The 20,436-nt window shown below is 40.9% G+C and overlaps 1 protein-coding gene across 22 annotated transcripts in view; it reads left to right on the top strand.

Annotated features, from left to right (window-relative positions):
* The window catches only part of FBRSL1 (fibrosin like 1), a 544,864-nt gene that overhangs the window by 345,026 nt on the left and 179,402 nt on the right, over positions 1–20,436 (top strand). For all 22 annotated transcript variants that reach the window (XM_074606379.1, XM_074606373.1, XM_074606392.1 and 19 more), the window contains one exon: positions 17,459–17,488. In XM_074606379.1, coding sequence (XP_074462480.1) covers positions 17,459–17,488 — 30 coding nt within the window. The remainder of the gene's footprint in view (positions 1–17,458; positions 17,489–20,436) is intronic.

The following is a 20,436-nucleotide window of genomic DNA, read 5'->3' as shown; positions in this document are numbered from 1 at the left end:
TCTTTGGTAGGTGCTTCAGGATCCTGTAGGTTTTCAGGTTGCTGAGCGTTACACAAACTTGTAATTCACACGGGCTGTGCTCAGAGGATTATTTCTGATCTGAACCTCGATTAACTCTAGCATGATGTAATTTGCTTAGACATTACCATGCTAATTACATGTTAACTTTCCATACTTACTGTGTACTGTACCTCCCAGAGGAAAATACTGTATTCAGAACAAAAAAGATTTAAAGTTCATACACTTAATGCATAAAACTTTGGCAGGAACAGAATATTAAAGTGATATATCTTCCTAATAACCAAAATAAGCAGTATCGTGTTGTTGCTGTAGGAATTTTTCAGTCAACGTTGGTTAGTTATTTGAAATATATTAGGATGATGGTTCCCACTCAGATATTTCATTCGTTTGTCACCTTTTTTAGAATGGAAAGCTTCCAGAACAGATTGTGCTGAAAACTTCCATGAACTAATTGCAGAAAGTACAAAAACGTGCGTGTGAACTAAAGTTACAAATAAACTTACACTTAAGAGCAAATTATACTTTTTGTTGGTGTTTAATGGCTTAGTGCTGCATTTCTTGACATTACATTAAATCAGATCAATACAGTAAATGAGGAAATACACCACACTGTGCATTTATCATGTACCTCATTGTCCTTAGAGGTCATCAGATAAGCAAATAAGAAAGTGATTTCTCATTTCTTATTTTCAATGAGCAATTACAAGTAATGTTGAAGTATATTATGCATCATTACTTGTTCAGTGTCCTTTATTAAAAAAGGAGAAGTGTAGAGGTTTAATGAAAGGTTTTTAGCTTACTAGGAAGTTGTAGAAATAGAGGGAACTCACTTCAAGCAAATTTTTTATGAAAAGTGACTATTATTACACATTTTCTTCATCAATTTGTAGCAGTGTGTTCTCAGAACAGGACTGTGCCATGAAAGACACGTCATTGCTATCCTTCAAAAATCAAGAAAATCGAGACCCAGAATCACAGAGCAAAATGGTTGTTCAAGTTAGGAAGGAAACTCAGTCCTTGCTTGCATTCTTGTCTGCTGACCACTTCGCTGCTTTCAAACCCTCCGTGTATGAGCAGCAGAGAGAAAGAAAAAGCGAATATTACTAGTAACATTGGTAGTAAAGTTAATAGGAACTATTTTATTAACTTCTGGTGCAGTACAGGAGTACCTTCATACCATCGCTGGTGGAGGAATGGCCAGGGTGAAGAAGCAAACATCTAGCAAAGGTGGCTTATGTGCAGAGCCATGTCTCTTGTTCTGCTTCACTAACGGTAGCTATGGCAACCTCAGGACATTAACGTATGCAGTGATTGCAAGCCGTGAGCATCAAAGCAAGTAATTAGGGAGACAAATGGGAAGTCTTGATGGATTCTTCCATCAAGATCAAAGCTTTATATAAGTTTTTCATTAATTTGGGAACAAGCACTGAGATGATTTGTATGTTCTATTAGGCTATCAATGAAAATTGGGACCAAAGCTGGATTGTTTTGTAATTTTTCAAGGAAGGGCCACTCAACCCAGTCAAAAACCATTTTAATAGCAGTGATAGCAAATCAGGAGTGCACTAGTTGAATCAGGCCATTGGAATATTCAGCACACTCCTAGATGTTTTCAGCAGGTATACAACTGTGCTAAAGTTAGGTTGTCCTCATCATTACCAGGGCCTTTAACTGTAACTCCAAAATTTGAAGAATGCAGTATTTAATCCACGACACATGCTTCTAAGGTTTCATAGGATTAGGAGATTTGCTCTCAATATCGTCAAATCACGAATGCAGCATTGCTGGTTGAAATTTAATGCCATGTGCTGTATAGATGCTCTGAGTGGATGGTCTGTGGTCCCTTCTGGCTTTATACGCTAACCTGTCTTTACTAATGAAAGAGACCAAGCAGCGTAAACCACGTGGACAGCATGAAGTCCTCAAATAACAGGGGAGATGATAAGTTGTCTGAGGCAACAATGAGTAATTGTAATGTAGATCTTTACACAAGCCTTTGGATGGGCAAGTTCTCTCTATATAGGGAGTTTAGAGTGAATTTTCAAATACCCTATTTCATATTTTCACCCAATTGCAAGCATTTCAATAACCATAGGCTGTATTTCCCTATTTCCAAGATTTGCTTTCCTGAAAGGTAACTTACCTAAATTGAGCAGGAGTTTTCCAAGTTAGTGAAACTTCCACATCACTTCATTGAGTATAGAGCTTCATGTAGGATGCAGCAATAGTCCCTAGAGCATCAATAACTTCATTTTGTTGGAATTTTGAGGCAGGCATTAATTTTTGGGTTGGGCTTTCATTTTTAATTGATGAGGGAAAAGACTATCTGCCTTTCTTTCCTTCTTGATAACACAAGTTTCTCTTTAATAACTTCAAACACCCCAATTCTTCAGTTAAAGGCGAATTAAGTTTTCCTGTATTTCAAATTAGCTCTCTGAGGGTGGCATCAGCTCTGTTTCTTTTATGTTTAAGTCCCAGTTCTTTAATCTGTTTCTAATACATTCTGTTCAGCAATTTTGCATTTCTGTTTTAGTGGAAGCAATGCTGATTAATTCCTTCTTATGACATCTGTGGCTGCATCCTAGATTAAACCTACTCTAATACAGAGCCTATCATTAAGTGTTAAATATTCTTGCAAGGCTACTTAAATTAGATTCAACATCAGTGGATCATTTAGTAGAGAGTCGTTAATTCTCCATCTTACGGCAAGGCCACATTCTGGTGATGCTTTTAATCACAAGATTATTGAGGTATGATTTGAAAGGGATATGCTGCCCATATTTTGCCTTTGGGCAAATTATGAAAGGTCAAGTTGCCAAGGAAACAAAACTAAGATAACATTACTAATTCCTGAGTCCAAGAGTTGTCTTTCCTGATCGTATCATTTGCTCACCATACATGCTTAGAAAAGATACTAGCTAACAATATCTTTGCTGTTTAGTTCCACAGAAAACGGCTTTATAATTCTTGCTCTTCTAGATAGTGTTCGTAGTGATGACAAGGCTCACCAGAATACTTTGCCTCTCTAGAACTCACAGATTGGTTGGTTTGATGGTTTACGGATATGGTAAACGTTATTCCTAATTTAGAAAAAGGAAAAGAAGGAAGGGAAGGGTTAGGATTTACATATTCAAAGGTAGCTGCAAACTTAAGATTTTACCACTTTTGACAGCCTAATTTACAGCTCTTTAGAGAATCCTGATGTTCATAAAGTGAAGATAACACAACTTCATTAAGGCACCTCAAGTTAAACACTCGGACTCTCAAAGCCCTGATATTTTTCTTCTGGTCACAAGTCAGGCCAGTGGCAGAGCCAGAAGAAGCTCTCCAGTATTTGCTGCTGTCCAGGCTGTTGTGCTTTCTCTTTTTCTGTTATGTTCTTTTTTAATTTCCTATTTCAGGTGGGAAGCAGTTGTATAGGATTGACTCCAGTGCAGGAAAACCTGTATGGAGTAGTAGCATGCTATGATGAGTCTCTTCCTTCTATACACGTGTGCGTGTGTAATACATTGTGTGCCTTTGTGTCCAGTTCCTTGTCCTTCCTTTGGACGACTCATGAAAAGGAATCATTTTATTCCCTGAAGTATCAGCATCTGAGATTGTGGTAGACTTTGTCCTTAAATTTCCATTCTGAACTGTGTTGTGTCGTAGGGCACTGCATAATGAATACGACCCTGCCAATCAAGACACTCTGTTTTATATCACTTATTACTAAATTGAAAATGGTGTTTTACTACAGCAATAAAGGGCTGGTACAGCATGAGGTACATTTTTATACAACTCTATGAACTTTGTCATTGAAAACATTATAGCCTTGAATTTGAGAGCACAGTGGAAGGCAATATAATTTGATTACCTATATTAATCAAGTAGAGTACAACATATAAAACCAGTAATGCATAAGTCTGACTGGAGCCAGATAACCCTCTTGTGCATCTTAGAAAGATTTATTTTCAGTAATATAATTCATTTGACATGAAAGTATCATAATTGCAGTTGCTAGGAAGGATTTCTTTCTTTCCTTTTTTAGGGAAAAAAACTATCATACTTTCAAGAGCAGCTTGTTCTTTTAAAGCTCTGCTTACTGAAAATTGAAAACAAAGATTTGTTTTTGTAATTGTCACAAGTTTTCATTAGCCAGCTGAGCTAACAAAGTTATTTGTTTTCAGTGCTATTTCTGCTTCATAAACAAAAGTGTTAGGTGTGAATTTAGAAGTTTTTTTTAAAAAAATATACACTGATTAGCCTGAGACCCTGTCATTCTCGACCTCTGCTGCTAAAAGCTGGCCAGAAGCTCTTGAGCTTTCAGTTATCTGTGCAGGTACTTTGCATAAATGCTGAGGAGGACCTTCCCACACTCTAGCTCCATGAAAAGGCTTTAAAGCATATTTAAAGACACCTAATTACTCTGCAGTCCATGAAAACCCATGTTGTTGTTGTATGTGCAGTAGTAGCACATACCAATAACAGTGTTATCATGAGTTGCTGTTTATGCATTTTATTGCTGCGTGTGGCTGCAAACCACACGTGAGTTGGTTGGTGCATCACAGCTGAGACAGCAAAAATCACAAGTGAAAAAAGCACTACTGGCTGTGCCGCACCTCCCGGTGGAGCAGGAAGACCAGAGCGCACAAACTGAGAGGAGTTAAAACATTGTGGTCAAGGTATTTTCCAGTTTTTCAAGCAAATTTCACGTTCACCTTTGTTCATTATGTTTCACGTATTGGAAAATTAAAAGTTTCTATGATTCAGTGTACTCTCACTCCGTGACAAATATGTAATAGTTTGTTCCATCTAATTATTAGCAGCTTTATAATCGTGCTAATAATAATGGTTAGTGATTGAAGATGATAGACTTCATTCCCAAACAGATAGTGTTTGTAGTCCCATCTCATTATTGGTCCACAGTGCAGTAAGTTGTTTTTTCCATTCTTGCCCTTTAGTCTTCTGTTATTTTTCTCTTATTTCCCCTCCTGTTGAGATGTTTCCTCTTTCTTTTATTCTCTAATCACTCCAGCCTGGATTAGCCATACAGGGGGGTGTCACTACTGAGGAAGGAGTTGGAGCTTCTATTCATAAATGACATCTATCCACACAACTGAGCATTTCCACATCAGTCCACGAAGAAAAATACAGATAAAAAAATAAATCTGTTATGACAACAGAAAGGATAAATGTCCTCAAGCCTGTTCAGAAAGTTTCAGGGTACTTTGGCTAAGGATACTTGCATTCCCACCTTTCAACGTGCGCTACCAGCCCTTGTCTTGGTCTTTGAGGTCAGTGCTGCTCAAACTACCTTTGCAGTCTGAAAGCAGAACAGCGAGGTAGGAGGCTCCATCTTGTAAGTCATTACATTTACATCAATCATTGACATTTGGGGGGCTGACAAGAACAAATGAGTATCTAGGGGGGTCGGAAGAGAGGAGCAGATGTAGTAAGCTAGTGGGGAGCCTTTACAATTTCAACTGAAATAGCAAATATGTTTTTTAAAAATTGCTTAATCTTTAAAGGTTTGTCATTTATTGGTCCAAAGAAGTATTTTCCAGGTAGTGGCGTAGGCCTCAAAGCTTTCATATTTCGCTTTGCTAAGGAATAATTCTGTAAGAGTGAATAACCAACTACATTATTTTCTTATCAAATTAGCTTGCAGCCTCTGCTATATTCCTTAGATTATATTGGAGACACCCAAATGTATGCCCTAGGCAATGCTTGTCCTTCACTTCCAGGACTTACGTACTTCAATATTTTTAAGATCTAAATGGAACGAAAGGAAAAAAAAAAAGATTTAATTTGCATTGTATTAATGTTAATGACTACTGCTGGAGATTTTTGGGAGGAGAGGGTGTGTTTTTACTTTTCGTATTTTAAGATGTTTTTTTATTTTTGTCTTGGTGAATGTCTTTGTTCCTTTGTAGCTTGCCTGTGGCAAGTGGGGCATCCATCCCTCAAGGTTTATTTTAAAAGCAGTGGTTGAAATCTGTAAGCACGTGCTCTGAGAGTTTCCTTGGAGGAATAGGTCTTCTGTAGATGTCTCAATTCTTGTGCTAAATCTTTTACCGGATTTGAATTTTAACGTTCAATAATGCAGATGTTAATGGTAGTTCTTGTAAGCTTTATATTTTTTAGCCACAACAATATAAACCTTGCTATTAGTTTAATAGCAGTGGAATTAAATAATATTATTATATTAAATATGTATAAGTATTGTAAATGTTGTCCCTGACAGCAACAGGGCCTTCCCTTCTTAGTGGCTAAAGGCATTCAACAAAACCAAGCAGCTGATTCACATAACCTTCCTATATTCCTTAAGAATGAACTGCACTTCATTTTATTGTATTAATGTATGTTGAAAACACAGTAGGTGCTTTAGATTGTTTTCCAAGTCCAAAGTTCCTAATTGAATAGTGTGTTAAAATATTACATATAGCATCATCATAGTATATTTCAAGGTGTGTAGCCTGTCGTCCCAGCCGAACTCAAATTGGGGCTTCAGCACACTCATCCTGCCAGGTCCAGAATAAATGGTTAGAAGGCTCAGCGGAGGTTTGCCTTCATACCTAAATGACGCCCGTGCTGATTCTGAAATTAATCCCCACTTCTCAGTGCTCATGCTGGAAATTTTTGGGTGTCCAGATTGCATTTGAATGGAAACATCAGTCATAATACTTGGGGGGGAACTTCAGAGTCATCAGGTGGATGTCTTCATGCATAGCCTGGTATGTTCTTTTGTCACTGCACCACTTGGACTTACAGGGAGAAGTGGGGAAGAAGAAAGTTGACAGCATAAGAAAAAGTGTATGTGTGTATGTATATATATAAATGAAATGTATAAGTGAAATAAAGTAAACATTCATGTGAATCAGCTGTAACAAACCACAGCAAATTTCATAACCAGAAATCCATCACCCTCATTCTGGAAGGTGACAGTTATTCAGCAGGATACTGAGGTATTATGAAATGCCTTTCCTCCTAAGTTCCATGCTGAAGTCCCCTCTAACAGCTTCCTGCAGCTACTAATGGTTCTGCACTGAGGGAAGACAGCCATGCATGTTCTCCACTAAATAAATATGTAAATGAAGCTTCCAAACAGAGTCATATGCCGTGGAGTCAGAGAGCTGAGAATAACTAAATGCTTTCCATTACAGAGGGGGTACTTTAACAAATCCTGTTATTTTGTAGTGGCCGAGTACTTTTTGGTGACTCCATAATGACGTGGACATGGCATAGTAATGGACTAGATTTGCAGTCCAAATAGAAGAAAAAAATGATGTTTATACTAAGTGGGGAATTACTAGACAGATCATTATGGTTAAAGTGGCTTTTGGCTGTAGCCATATTAAGTCCTAAACTCCTCCTTAATTTTAAAGAAGGCTTATAACCCCCCCCCCTCCAAACTGCAGCAGCCTGTCATTGTTGTAAATAATGGCTTTAAGCCACTTTTCTTCTGTCGGGCACATCCTGTCTAGGCATCCTTGCGTTAAACAAAATTAGAGTTGCTCTGTGCTGTGAGTCACTGCAAATCCTCTCTTGGTTTCTGCTCCTCCCTGGGGAGTGTGAGTGACCAAAGCAGCTGGGGCAGGGGGGGTCCAAGTAACTCCAAGCCAGGAGGCTCATGGTAAAGGGGAGGCAGCAAAGCAAGATGTCTCTTGCAAGCAAATGGTGTTAGTCATAGCTTAAAACTGTAGAATAAGAAAGTAATGGATGTTTCTCTGGTTCCTTAGTGAAAACCCATATACAGCAGTGAAGCTGTAATGTCCCCAAGAGTGTCTGTCTAATGAACAGAAAATGAGTGACGGGTGACACAATGCCCAAGCGAAGGGAGAATGAAAAGAACTTGTGAGCACTTCAGAAGAGAAACAAACTGCATCTCTTTTCTTGTCAGAGTCTCCTCCATTTCGTAAATTGGTGAAATGCAGTATCAGCCATTCAACTTTGCGTGCACTCTCCTTTCAATTACCCAAGCATGGCTGTAGGGTCGCACCACCGGAGCCGTCTGGAAATGAGCTGAAATAGGAAAGAGCTGAAAAAGCTTCAGTTCATTATTCGTCCTCGCAAATGCTGGGCTAAATTTGGCCCGTAATTCACATTACCCCTTGGTATAATCATAGGTGTTACAAGTGAAAATTACCTTCTGCGTTGTCCGATCTCTCGCTCTCTTGGCAAATATGGGCTGAAATTAAGCATAAGATTGTATGTATGCAGCTGGCTGTCTTTGGGTTTCCTAAAGCATTCATCCCAAAGGTACCAAGATTCTGCAGCTATGGATATGAGTCAATCACAATCAGTAAATCGACTTCAAGGCAGCTATATCAACCTACCATTAAATGCTCAGAATGAGTCCAAATAGTAAGAGAGAGGGGGAAAGAGAGATTGTATATGGAAAGAGATTTATTACGTAGAGATAGATGGATAGATCGATCAATCAATCAATCAATTGTTCTACTTTTTTTCAAACCATAGAGTAGAATAGATTGATTCTGGAAAAGACATCGTTAAGTCATCCAACAATTATGGAAAAGCATTATACTGGTATATTAAGGCCTAAAGTAGGAGGTGTAATATGGTAAAGCAGCCTGAAAGGCTCTCTTGAATATGTGGTACAAGCATTGCTGTGTAGATGGCATTGGATGCTGACTTTTCTATTTTTAATGAATGTGTCTTTGTTAAACCCTTATGTAGCAACACTTATCCGTGTAGGCTCCAGTAAAAGATTGCATTATGGAAAGATACTTCTACCTTTCCTATGGGGAGGAAGGGCAGGGATGTGGGAAACCGAGAGAAATCTGGTGGCGCTCACAGCTTTTTCAAGATGGGTTGGTCACTCTCTCCCATGAACTAGGTCATTTTTAGACTTGGCTTGAAAGTAGGCAGCTGTAGATCTTGGTAGATCTCTAGCAGTAATTTTTGATTGTCCCTTTTTTTTTTCCAAAATGCTTTCCTGTATATAGGTGTAATAATAAAGAAAAAACTTTCAGCATAAAATATGTGCTTGTCAAACCACAGCAATGATTTTCCAGTTGCTGGCTTTTTTAGTTGTGCAGCCTTCTAATATTTCTGCTTGAATTCTTTCACGACAGAAGCAAATGAAAATTACACCGTGGTTTTTAGGTCTCTGTTCCCTGATTTTTGCTTGTCATGTCATGAACTTCTTCGAAGCAGTGAAATGGCAGCCCATCTCCCTGAGAGCTCCAGACAGATTTCTAAAGTTGTCTTGTTAACAGCTTGTCAGAAACCTACATTTCAGTCTCGCTGAGTTTATATCATGCAAAAAAAAAAAAAAAAAAAGTTGCTGGAAATTATGATTTTTACAGGTTCTGACATTTTTCTAAAGAACTGAAATGCTCAAGGCTGCTGTCTCCCTTAACAGGCTGTGCTGTTTTGGGTAATATTCTGCGTTGCATCAACTGAACATCAGAGCAACATTCAGTTTCTTCCCTTTAACATGTTCTTTGAATTATTTAAGGTGTTTTGATGTTGGCTAGAATTTGTAACAAAGTCCTCCAGCTTTTATCCTAAAATATCAAAAAGGTTGAGATTTTTTCCTTCCCCCCTCCTCTTTTCTCCCTCTTCCCTAACCCTTCCTCCCTCCCTCCTCCCGCTTTTAATAGATCCTTGCATGGATCGTCAGGGGACTTTCTTTTATGTTGTACAGCATGAAATGACTTAGTCAGGGTCTTCCTGATTAATTTATGACTGCTAAGGAAAAGGGAAGGGGGGAAAAAACAGTCCTTGAGGGATTGACCCTAAGCTGCAGCAGATCAACTCAATTTTATGGAATGAAAAGAGACTTAAACAGTATTTTTAGCGTCAGTTCCTCAACCCACAGAGGTAGGGAAGCTCCCTGCGTCTGGCAGGCTGAAGCAGGGTGAGAGGTACTGTCTCTCCGGGTGACTGATGGAGTGGAATCCAGCTCTTCGGCAGCACCGAGCACTTTTAGAGTTAAAGCTGTGGCAGATTGGTGGATTAATGTGCTCTGCCTCCAAGGGACAAATGCTCTTTTTTTTTTTTTCTTTTTCCCTCCCCCTTGCTCCCTCCTTCCCTACCCTGGGCTTGCAGATGACAGCTGTTGGTCACTTAACAAAATGTCCTCTTGATTGCTGCTTCACAACAGGGGCCCCCTCAGACCAAACAGCACAGAGCCCGTACAATGCATCACTGCCCCTCAAAATTAGTTATAGTGCTCAGGGCTATTCTCGGCTGCCATAGCTAATACTCTCTTGCTGTTCTTCTCTCTCTCCCCCTCGCCCTCCCCCTCCACAGACAAAGGCTCAGCCTATACATCTGTAGTGCTCATAACCTCCCCCTTCCCCCAGCCAAATGCTGAGGAGAGAAAGGGAAAAAAAAAAAATAAAAAAATTGCTGCCCTGAGGCTCAATCTGTTTCTTACAGCTCTACCCCGGCACTTGGAAGCCGGAGCTGGTCTAGCCATAGGGAGGCCCTGACTCATTTCATCAAGCTGTCAGGGAGGCAGTGGAGCTAAGAGGACTCTGCTGCCTGGGGCAAGTTCAAGTCAACATTCGATTTCCGTCCTCCCCCCGGCCCCCGCCTTTCGCTTGGACACTTTCTGTGCTCTGGATCTAAACTTCTCCCCGAGCTGCAGCAGCTCACAGCTTCTTGCCAGGAGGAAGGACTTGTGGGACCTTATAAAGGACACAGTGGCAAAATTGCTGCAATAAATCAGTGGCCCTCTGACACTTGGCGGTAGCTTAATGTTTTGGCACTTTCTTTCCTGTGTATGCCTCAAGTCCCATTAGCAGGCTTTTCTGTCAGTCTGGCTCATGATAAAACTCTCTCTTCCTATCATCTTAAGCAAGCCCCTGCAGACATGAATCCGATGCCAGACTTAATAGGAAACAACACCCTCCCCCTGCACACACAAGCGCGCATCCATACGCGCCGCTGCTGCTGCGAGCGGCTCCCGGGAACTCAGCTCGGAGGACAGGGCGAGGGGGAGGGCTCTGAAAAATAGGCTTGATTTTCCTTCTTCCTTTAAAAGAAACATTAACAGCCCGGGATTTAAGCCTAATGCTTCCCTGAGCCTCACTATTAAAAGAAAATTCAGTAACTAAATATGGTTGGAAATAATAAGATAGCAGTAACATGGCCATCCTCTGGGACTGTCTGAGCAGGTATACAGGTTCCGTAGGTATCTACACTGTTCATATATTTTGTGCAACTTCTTACATATATATTCTACCCTGCCAGCTTGCATTGTAATTTTATAGACTGTATAATTAATATTTTGTCCTCCTCTTTTGTCCTTATACTTCCTCACACAGTTTTAGTTGCAGGTAGACTGCTTAGATTACATATCCCTCAGGGCTGAGATCTGTTTTTTCACCCAGACGGCTTAGATGTCTATCACTGTCTGCTTAATCATAATATAAATAATATCTGTAGGTATGTGTGTTTGTGTGCAAAGGAAAACAAGGCTTTCTGTCAGCTGTTTGGGCAGGAACCTGTAACTTCTGTGCCGTATAGTGCTGGCACAACAGGACCCTGCAGCCTTGAGGCTGTGTAGGCACGGCCTGGATTGTAAACCTCCGGGTTTGGGTGGAATAGAGGATACTGGGTTTATGTGAATAAGCTGAGGTGACTTATATGCAATTCTCAAAGGTTTGGAGGATGTGGCCCCGTTTCAGATAACAGTGTTTCTCTGCACCTAACTCACGATGTAACACCCAAGTGTTGCCAATCTTGTTGCAGTCTTGTGAGTTTTGGGTTGGTTTTGGTTTTGTTTCTTGGAGCTCTGGTTCCTGGCATGTGGCAGTTTATGTGAGAATCAATAATCAATGTAGCGCTTTTATTATGTGAAGAAAAACTGGGTGATCTGGAAGTTAAAATGTTGGGAATAGGCATAGAGTCAAAGGATGTTTTCACAGTTCTTAAACTTACCAGAAAACATCCATAATCACAATACAAACAATTTTAATATAGATCCTGCCACTTCTTGGACTAAATGCCTTTGCGAGGAGCCCAGTGCCAATGGAGGCGTCCCGGAGTGCAGAGCCTACATGCTTCTTCTGCGGATGCTGCTTTTTTTGAAAACTCTGTGCACAGCTTATTCCAGACCTGCTCCCCTTCTGCACTCCAAAAAACTAAACTTACGTGGCTCAAACACTCTGCAGCTGAGCTAATTGAACACCTCTGACTGTAGGTCCACCAGAAAACCTTTGTAGTGGAGATCTGGCTTTATCTGCAGTGACACAAACCTCTGCACTATCTATTGCTGTTACGTGGAGTGGTCTGATTTATGCTTGTACGTCACGTGAATCACAGCGAGTAATGTTTGTATTTCCCGTTTCAACCCTGACTTTCTTGGGATGAGGGAGGGGTTAGAGGATTATTTCCAGTTCACTGCAGGCAGGTGTGCTGCTGGTGGCGTCTGCCTTTCCAGGTAGTCCCTTCTCCAAATACACCACTGCCTGTGTTTTACAATAGACACAAGTCCATCTTTATCCCCGTTGAGATGATTTGTACAAGCAAGTACTGGAACACATCATGACTCCTTGCCTGGTGGGAAAGGCACGATGGAGGGGGGTCTTGAAACGTGAATTATCCACGTCAGCCGTCGAAACAAAAAAGAATCCGCAGGGCCTGGCCTACACGTACAGGAGCTCTGTCTCTCATTCCTCAGGTCTTTCGGGTGCAGCAGCGGAGCAGGTGCGATGGAGGGGATGGTGGAGTTGCTGCAGGTGCTTAGGTGGGGATTAGGAAAGCACCATTTATTCTCACCGCTTCATGCCCTGCTTCAGCCGGAGCCTGAACCTCCCTCCACAGCACGGTCAGGTGGCAGCAGCCGGCAGGTCGTGCCCTGTCCCGGGGAGCCCGCGGCCAGTTCAGTGATCTTTTGGTGCTGGGTCATGGCGGGTGGAGGTACCACGTCTGCCGAAGCGGGAGGAGGAGGGAGAGGCGAGGCCTTTTACGGTGCACTGAGCCCATTCCACCTGAATTACGTGTTGTTTCTGCTGAACTTTGCCTCACGGGAGGCTTTTTTCTGACTGGAATCTGTCACTGCAAGAAATTGTTTCCAAAAAGCGGCACAATTAGGGGTCGGCTTTGCAAACATTCTTGGTGGAATTGAGAGGCAATTGGCACAACCCAGTGAATAATCCTTTTAGGAGCCTTTATGAACCCAGCACAATGGCTGTTTACAGTTTCGCTTATAGACCAGGAGTGTTAACAGGCCTTTAGAAAAATCCAGGTAATTGAAGCTTTTGTCTTTCAATGAGCCCCCGTAGCTGTCAACAGTTGCCATTCTCCACATTTTCTTTAACTTTTTTGTTTTGACAAGGGCTTTTGTCCCTCTGACAACAGCTGCGTGGGAGGTGAGCAGAGGAGCCGGGCAGCCTTGGCCTGCACGGCCTTCGTAGGACCCGCCGCCGGCCTCCTCCTCACCAGGCCGGAATAAGTTGTCTTTTAAGACGCAGAAAATCCTCTGGGTCAAACCAAAATTTCTCCTATGACTTCATTATTCGTTTAGCCATCCCAGCAATGAAATGCACCAGCCTCCGTCTCTCTTTGTCGACCCAGAGCTCCGCAGGGGCGGAGGCTGGAGAAGAGCGGGTGTGCAGAGGCTGGAGGCTGTTACCACAGAAGCTGAAAAAGCTCATTGAAACTGTGTTTTTTAACACACCCCCGAAGGGAAGGGGTCGACAGTGGTTCTGGTTTTTCGCAGATCTGTCTGGGCGGGTTTGGTTTGCTGTCATCATTTTTTTCAGTGCCATTGCGTGTTCAGCAGCCTGTGGGTTCCTGTTTCTCAATGCGAATGTGGGAGCCTGTTTCTTTAAAAAAAAAAAAGAAAACCTAAGTGAATTCTGAAGCTTGGGGCTTTTTTTCACCAAAGCTGGCTGTGTTTTCTTCAGAAGTCGGTGGGAGATGAACGTGGGTTGGTAGCCATGAGTCTCAAGCTCTTACTTTCCAGGATGCTGTATGTTGAGCAGAAGTGCAAATTTTATAAATAATGGTGTGTTAATTCTTCCCCCACAATCCCTCATCATCTAGACTGCTTAGTAGCTTTGGGTCAGTTTGGGACTTGATTCTCATGTGGATTAACGTGTTGTATTTTGGTGGTTTAAGAGCCACATAGTAGGAATCAATACGGGGACAGTTTGTGTCCATGAGTGAGTCCTACGTGGCTGGGAGGCGACAGCTATTTCATAAGGCAAACAAGAAATTATGCAATTTGCTGTCAGAAATGTGGTTTTTAAAGCGCCCGTCTTGCAGTCGCACGGTGGGCTCTGTGTGCGCACAGAGCCGTGTTCGCCAGTGGATCTGCATCCACAGCCCCTCCGGCTTCTTCGGCTGCGAGACTGGCGCGGTCATGATTAAAGTAAGGAAGATGTAAGCTAAAATTAAACAAAATTCTTTGCTGTCCTTTCCATTTTAAAAACAATTAATTAAGGAGTATTTACAGATCCTCAATGGGGAAAAATGTATCCTCAGAGAGCAGATGTTTGCTTCATTCGTACCTTTGTAAAATTCAGCGTGTGGATTTGATGGTTCACTGGCTTTTTGCAACTTTCACTTATCTTCATGAGACAAAGTTGCACGTTGATACAAAGCAAAATTAGGCATCTAAATAAAGCAATTCTGCACCTTTTAGTAATGCGAACCATCCGTAGTAGGTTTTTATACTCGCTATAGGCATACAAATTTTTGAGGTCCTATCTGCTTTTAACAAGAAAAAGCCTGTCCTCTTTCTTTAAAATATCATAATGCAGTAAGAAATAGGAAGACAAGTTTTGTTACAAAAACAGCAAGACCAAAATACGCTGTATTTGAATAATAATGGTTACTAAAGTTCCCCAAAATTGTTTACATCCGCTCTCAAATATTTTTAAGCTAAATTTATTAAGGTTTACAGTACTGTGGTTTTATTAAACCAGGGCTCATAGGCAAAAGTGCCTGACTTTTAATGATAATTTTGAATGTTTTCTAGTTAATATATTTCTGAGTTTAATTTATTTGATTTTTTTATTGCTTCAGTGTGTCATTCTTTAAGTCCCTGTAAGAATTAAAATTTCTATTGTTGCTGCCTAAGCATACAATTTTAAGCAACACAGGGCTGAGTGTACTAATTTTTATGCCATTTTTGTGATAGGTGTAATTCCATTGTAACAAGCTTTAGTCTGAACTGTGCAGGTTGAATCACATCATCAAAATATTCTGCCTCTAAAATATAAGCGTGCAGGTTGAACGAGCACAATGATTAAAATGGTAACTTAGGATGCTTTAGAGTAGGCCAGGTTTAAAGGGTAAAATAACTTGGTCTTCGTTACCCACTCAATTATGCTAGTAAGTTGGGGGAATGCACACTCCCCGTAGCACGCTGACTTGATTTCAGCCCCCCCAGGTGGAGGTGAAAGGCTTCCCTTGAGTCAGCTGGCATTTCTCAAGAGCGTGTAAATAACAACAAGCGTACTGCTGTGACTGCATCTTCCACACCCCCCCACCTTGTTTTTGATGAATGTGTTGCTTTGTCAGCATGAATTAGCACTGTCCTGAGCAAGCGCAAATGCAGCAGGTACTGGGGCAGCCTTTGCCCAGCAAACCTGTTTCAGCGTGTCTCGGTGGTGATAGACAATTAGTGCCAGGAGCAGGGACTTCTAATAGTTCATGGTTACATGGCATGGGTTTGGGAAAATCAGCAAATGGCTGCTGCTGATGATTTATCAGGACTGATTTTAGCTTTGATGTGAGTGTCTGTTTTGTGAAAAAATAGAAACTGTGTTTCCTATAATAATTTTCATAAAGCTTAGTGATGGAATAGAAGTCCCCAAAAAAGGCACAGATGGCTTATGGGAAGGTATTTGCTAAAGATGTGGCTATGTGATGTTCTTGCCTTCCACGCACAAAGTATTTGTCTAGGGCTTAATGCAGTCTGCTGACGTTAACACTGGTTATTCCCGTAGGACGTGCCCACCCACTGCTCCCCGGCCCCTGCAGAGCATTGTCCTTCCTGCCTTCCTGTAGCTTCTTCCATTTTTGCTTCAGGTTCTGTTTTTTCACCAGAATGGCTACAGATACAGTTAGACCTGCGCGCGTCCTTCTAAACAGTGCCGTGGATTAGGTGGGGCAGTGTAACACAGTTTCATTTTGAAAGAGAGTTCTGCTTAGTCAAGACTATAGAAAAACAGAAAAATAGGTGCCTTAAACCAAGCATTTCCACTGCAGTTAAATGGAAATGAGGAGTCAGTTGGAAAGCTGAGCAGTCTTCACTGTAGAATCGCCATGGGAGACCCCTCTGCTGTTTCGTGGTTCTTCATGTGCTCAGTGTATTTCAGAGAATTTAAGAGTAAAAGGTTCCTCAAGTGTTTGGGGTCAATCATTTCATGTGCCAAGTAGAAGAAGAAGAGATTAAATAGTCTCTCAAAAATCTGCGGAAAACTGAGAATGTCACAGCTGAAATTTCTGCTTTGTAACTTTAGGATAGATAGTTGTGACAGGAAAGATCCCCGTTCCCTGCTCCATGAGGAGCAGGAGCTGGAGAAAATGACCAAACAGATCTATTCCTTCCTCTACATTCATGACACCGAAGCACATGCATTTTCATGGACCATTTCCACATTTGTAGCTTGTGTCATTGCTGGCTTGCAGAGTCCCCTCTTGTTGAACCAGTGAACTCGAGAGGGTGCCACCAGTTACGGAAGTCTACCCGGACCATCCCCGTCAGCTGCTGGCTGACGGAGAAAATTCCCATTGGACACAAAAGTTATGAAACGCACTGGCCACTTTTTGTCAGTATGACAGACACCAAGAGATTTATTTTTGTTCACAATCGTAAATCTTTCTCAGCTCCAGCCAACAAGATGTGCATGTCCTGAAATGTTCAGTGCTCAAGTTATCTTCCCATCATTTGTGAAAATAGAGCATTTCATTTTCAGAGGCTGTAAGAGACTACACTCTAAAACTCTTTAAGTAAACACTTCCTCCTGGGATCGTGATCTCGTTCAAACTAAAAAATGTACCAGAATTTATGATGTATTTTAATTACTATTCTTGGTACCACTCATTAAATTAGAAATTGATTGCCAGTTTCACAGTTTCCTTGTTAGATGACAAAGTGCTTATCAAGGTGAAGCAATGCAAAACTGTTACTATATATTCCACAATTTGGGATGATAAAAAGGCATGCTTTTTGTTGTGGTGTTCATCTTACAGTTGTTATTATAATGCATTGCTGATTTTCTTTTTTGTTTAAAGTTCACTTTCCCACATCCAAGTAAGAGTATACCATATTTTTGTATAAGAGAGAAATTGGCTTTGTCTGGTTTATGCTAGCAATCTAAAAGGCATTACTGCAAACATCAAAAGTGTGTTTCATTGAACAGAGAACATCATGAACAGCTATCCTAAAGATTTAAGAGGATGATGCGAAAGATCCCTATACATAAAGGTGTTTCTCAAAATCTTTTTTTCTCTCTCTAATCCACAGTGTGACAGCGAGAGTGATATTGACGATAAGGTAAGACTGAATTTTCTTCTTTCATGTGCGTTACTAGCTTGGAAATTCCCTCATAGTCAAAATAAGAATGAATTTGAAAATAATATTTTTCCTCCAGTCTTCATGTCAAATTTAAAAATATCTATAATTGAATGAAAAAAACGTTGGATCAGGTATTCTGTGATCTGCGCTAGTTTTTGTTTACAGAAAAGAAACTCCCATTTGAAAAGAAACATAATAGTCTGTCTTGATTATTATGTGAGCATTTGGTGAGACCCGAGTCATAGCATTAGTGCTGTTTCAGAGGAACTCTCCTCCAATAACTTGTCGGGAGCCTATATTTTATTTATAGTAACCTCCGAAGATGTCAATTTCGTAATCAGTTTAGAAATGGAACAACTGGTACCTACCCTCAAAGGCAGTGTGGTAACAGAGTGTTTTGTCATGTTGCATGCATATTTATCACAGAGCAATGATTTTTCTGACCTTCTTTTGGATGCAGAGGTTGGTTGTTGAAAGGTTGTAGTTGTGTGGTTTTGTATAGGGATTTCTTGTTTCACCTTTGCAAGGAAAACAGAGAAGGCCCAATACATAGCAACAGTTGCACCATGCTTTTGAGCATCAAATGTATAAAAGACCAGAGTATCCCTTGCTGACTTCTGTTCTGGCAGATCAAACTTGGCAGTCTCAGGTTAGATCTTCATCAAACTTTAATTATATTTTGGCTGTCCAGTCTCTTGCATTCATTCATGAGAAGCTGTGGCATGCAGGTTTCTACCGGATCAGCATTACAAAAGTAAAGGCTGACTTCAGATAGCCCCATCTCCTTGGCAGCACACTTGGCTGCAGCCATACATCAGAGGTTACCATGAGTTCAAGAGACTACACTAAAAGCTTCTTCTGGTTAAGTCTTTTTCATTTTTTTTAGTAGGGTTAGCGCTTGGGAAGCATTAAGCTTTCTTCAACTTCTTTTAAAAATCCCATCAGATACCAAATATCTCCAGAGTGTTGCAAAAGCTGTGTTTTGAGATGGAGGCTTGATCGAAGAAAAACATTTAAATCATAGATGTTGAATGAAAGATCCTGTACATATTTTGTTTTATATATGTGTATATATGTATAAAGTCACTCCCTGAAACCATGACAACCCCCCCCTTCTTACAAGGTTACACAGCAGCAGAGCTGATGGCAGAGGTGGCAAGGGTGAAAAATTATTCCCTAAAAGCTTAGATACCATGGGGTTAAAACATTTCCTAGACTGCCCAATCAAAGAAAGTAAAAGCAATCACTTAGAAAACTGTTTAAAGATCTGCCAGTCAAACCTCAGATGAAGTTGTAAGTGACATGTAGTTTTATTATACAGCTATGCTATTAATGATTATCTAAATTACACTAGTAGACCCAGCTAGCAGCATTACATCTGAGACTGACATTTGTTAGATTAGGTTTGACTTCACCTTGTAGAGAAGAAATTGAAATCTGAACAACATTGATTAGCTTTCAGATTGTGGGATCTGAGGTTACCTTCAGAGGAAGCTGCATTGTGTTTGGCTGGTAACCTACTGTCCTTTACAGCAAATGAAAGGCTATTATAGTGTTCCTTATATGGCATTTCTTTACATATCTGTAACTGTAATTTGACCTTCTAGGCTCACATATTTCCCAGCTACCTGCTCCTTAAGGTGACTCCACCTTAATAATAGCAACATTTCTTTTCTTCATAAGGAGAGCAGCACAAGATCATCATCTTTCTATCTCTTGCCTGATCTGTAGAGACATATGACATCGGTTCTATTAAATAGGTCTCTGGAATTAAGTAGGATTGCTTTTCTTGTCAGCAAAGACGTGTGCACATGCATGTAAACTCACCAAGGTTGAAGTGAAGAGGCTTCAAACGTTTCACAGCCATAATGTGTTCACTTGGGGAACACAAGGGCAGCCTGGCTCTCTCTGTTGATACCTGACATACTCCCCTGGAAACACGCGAAGTATTTCTCTAAAACTAACCTGGCTGGTGCAACTAGGAGCTATAAAAATACTGGCATGAATGTCCTGAGGGATTACACTGAAGAGAGTTTTTTCCCCCTTCCATGTGTTGGAAAAATGTATCTTCCAATAACACTCTCTGGCTATTGCATCCAGATGGAGCATTCGACATTCTGTCTAGCCCGGTATCAGGCTTCCCAAATTATGTGATGGGTCGGCTTCATTTCACAGCACCACAGAACAATCCTGCTTTCCTGCTTGGTCAGCAAGAAGCAGCTTTCTCTAGGTACACCTACGCGCGCTGGCACTAATGAAGGGCAGGGCAGGAATTACTAATGTACTTTTGATTTGCATAACACTTTTTGTTAGTCATAAACAGCGGATCACTGTCGTCTGTATATAACTCATGAGGAATGCACAAAAAAAAGAAGTTCACGTAGAAGTACAAACCGAGTCAGTGATAGAGCTAGAAGCAAAACTGAAATTTTCCACCTCCTACTTCTCTCTCTGTACCATGCTAATAATTATCCACTATTTATTTAGTTCATAGGTATATGGGCTATTGAGCTCTTAATGTTTTAAAACATAGGCATTAGAGTAAAATTAATGCTTTACCCTCACTGCATTGAAAAATATAAACACACTCTTGATGGTTTTGTTTTTTTCCTTGTACAGTGCTGTGCAGGACTCCAGGGGAGAAAAGTAATTGAGCATAGTCAGTCATACGTACAGTATATCAGAATTGAAGGAGCCATTACTTTAGTGCAAGGTAGAGTTGAACAGCAGATTGTGAGAGTGTTTCCAAACAGTGCGCTGCTGATTTTAATAATCTGAGAACAGCAGCTCAAGGCTGGGGACTTGTCCATCCCATCTACTTTCTTAGAACTGTCTCTGGCCAAGTATAGCCTTTCACTTCTGCATCACTGCTGAAATCTCAAAGGAAGTCAGTGGGATGATACTTTCTCACACCTATCATTCTGTCA

The sequence above is a fragment of the Larus michahellis genome, chromosome 13 (assembly GCF_964199755.1).
Source record: "Larus michahellis chromosome 13, bLarMic1.1, whole genome shotgun sequence".
Taxonomy (NCBI): domain Eukaryota; kingdom Metazoa; phylum Chordata; class Aves; order Charadriiformes; family Laridae; genus Larus; species Larus michahellis.
The sequence above is the reverse complement of the archived record's forward strand: the minus strand, read 5'-3'. Positions and strand labels throughout refer to the sequence as shown.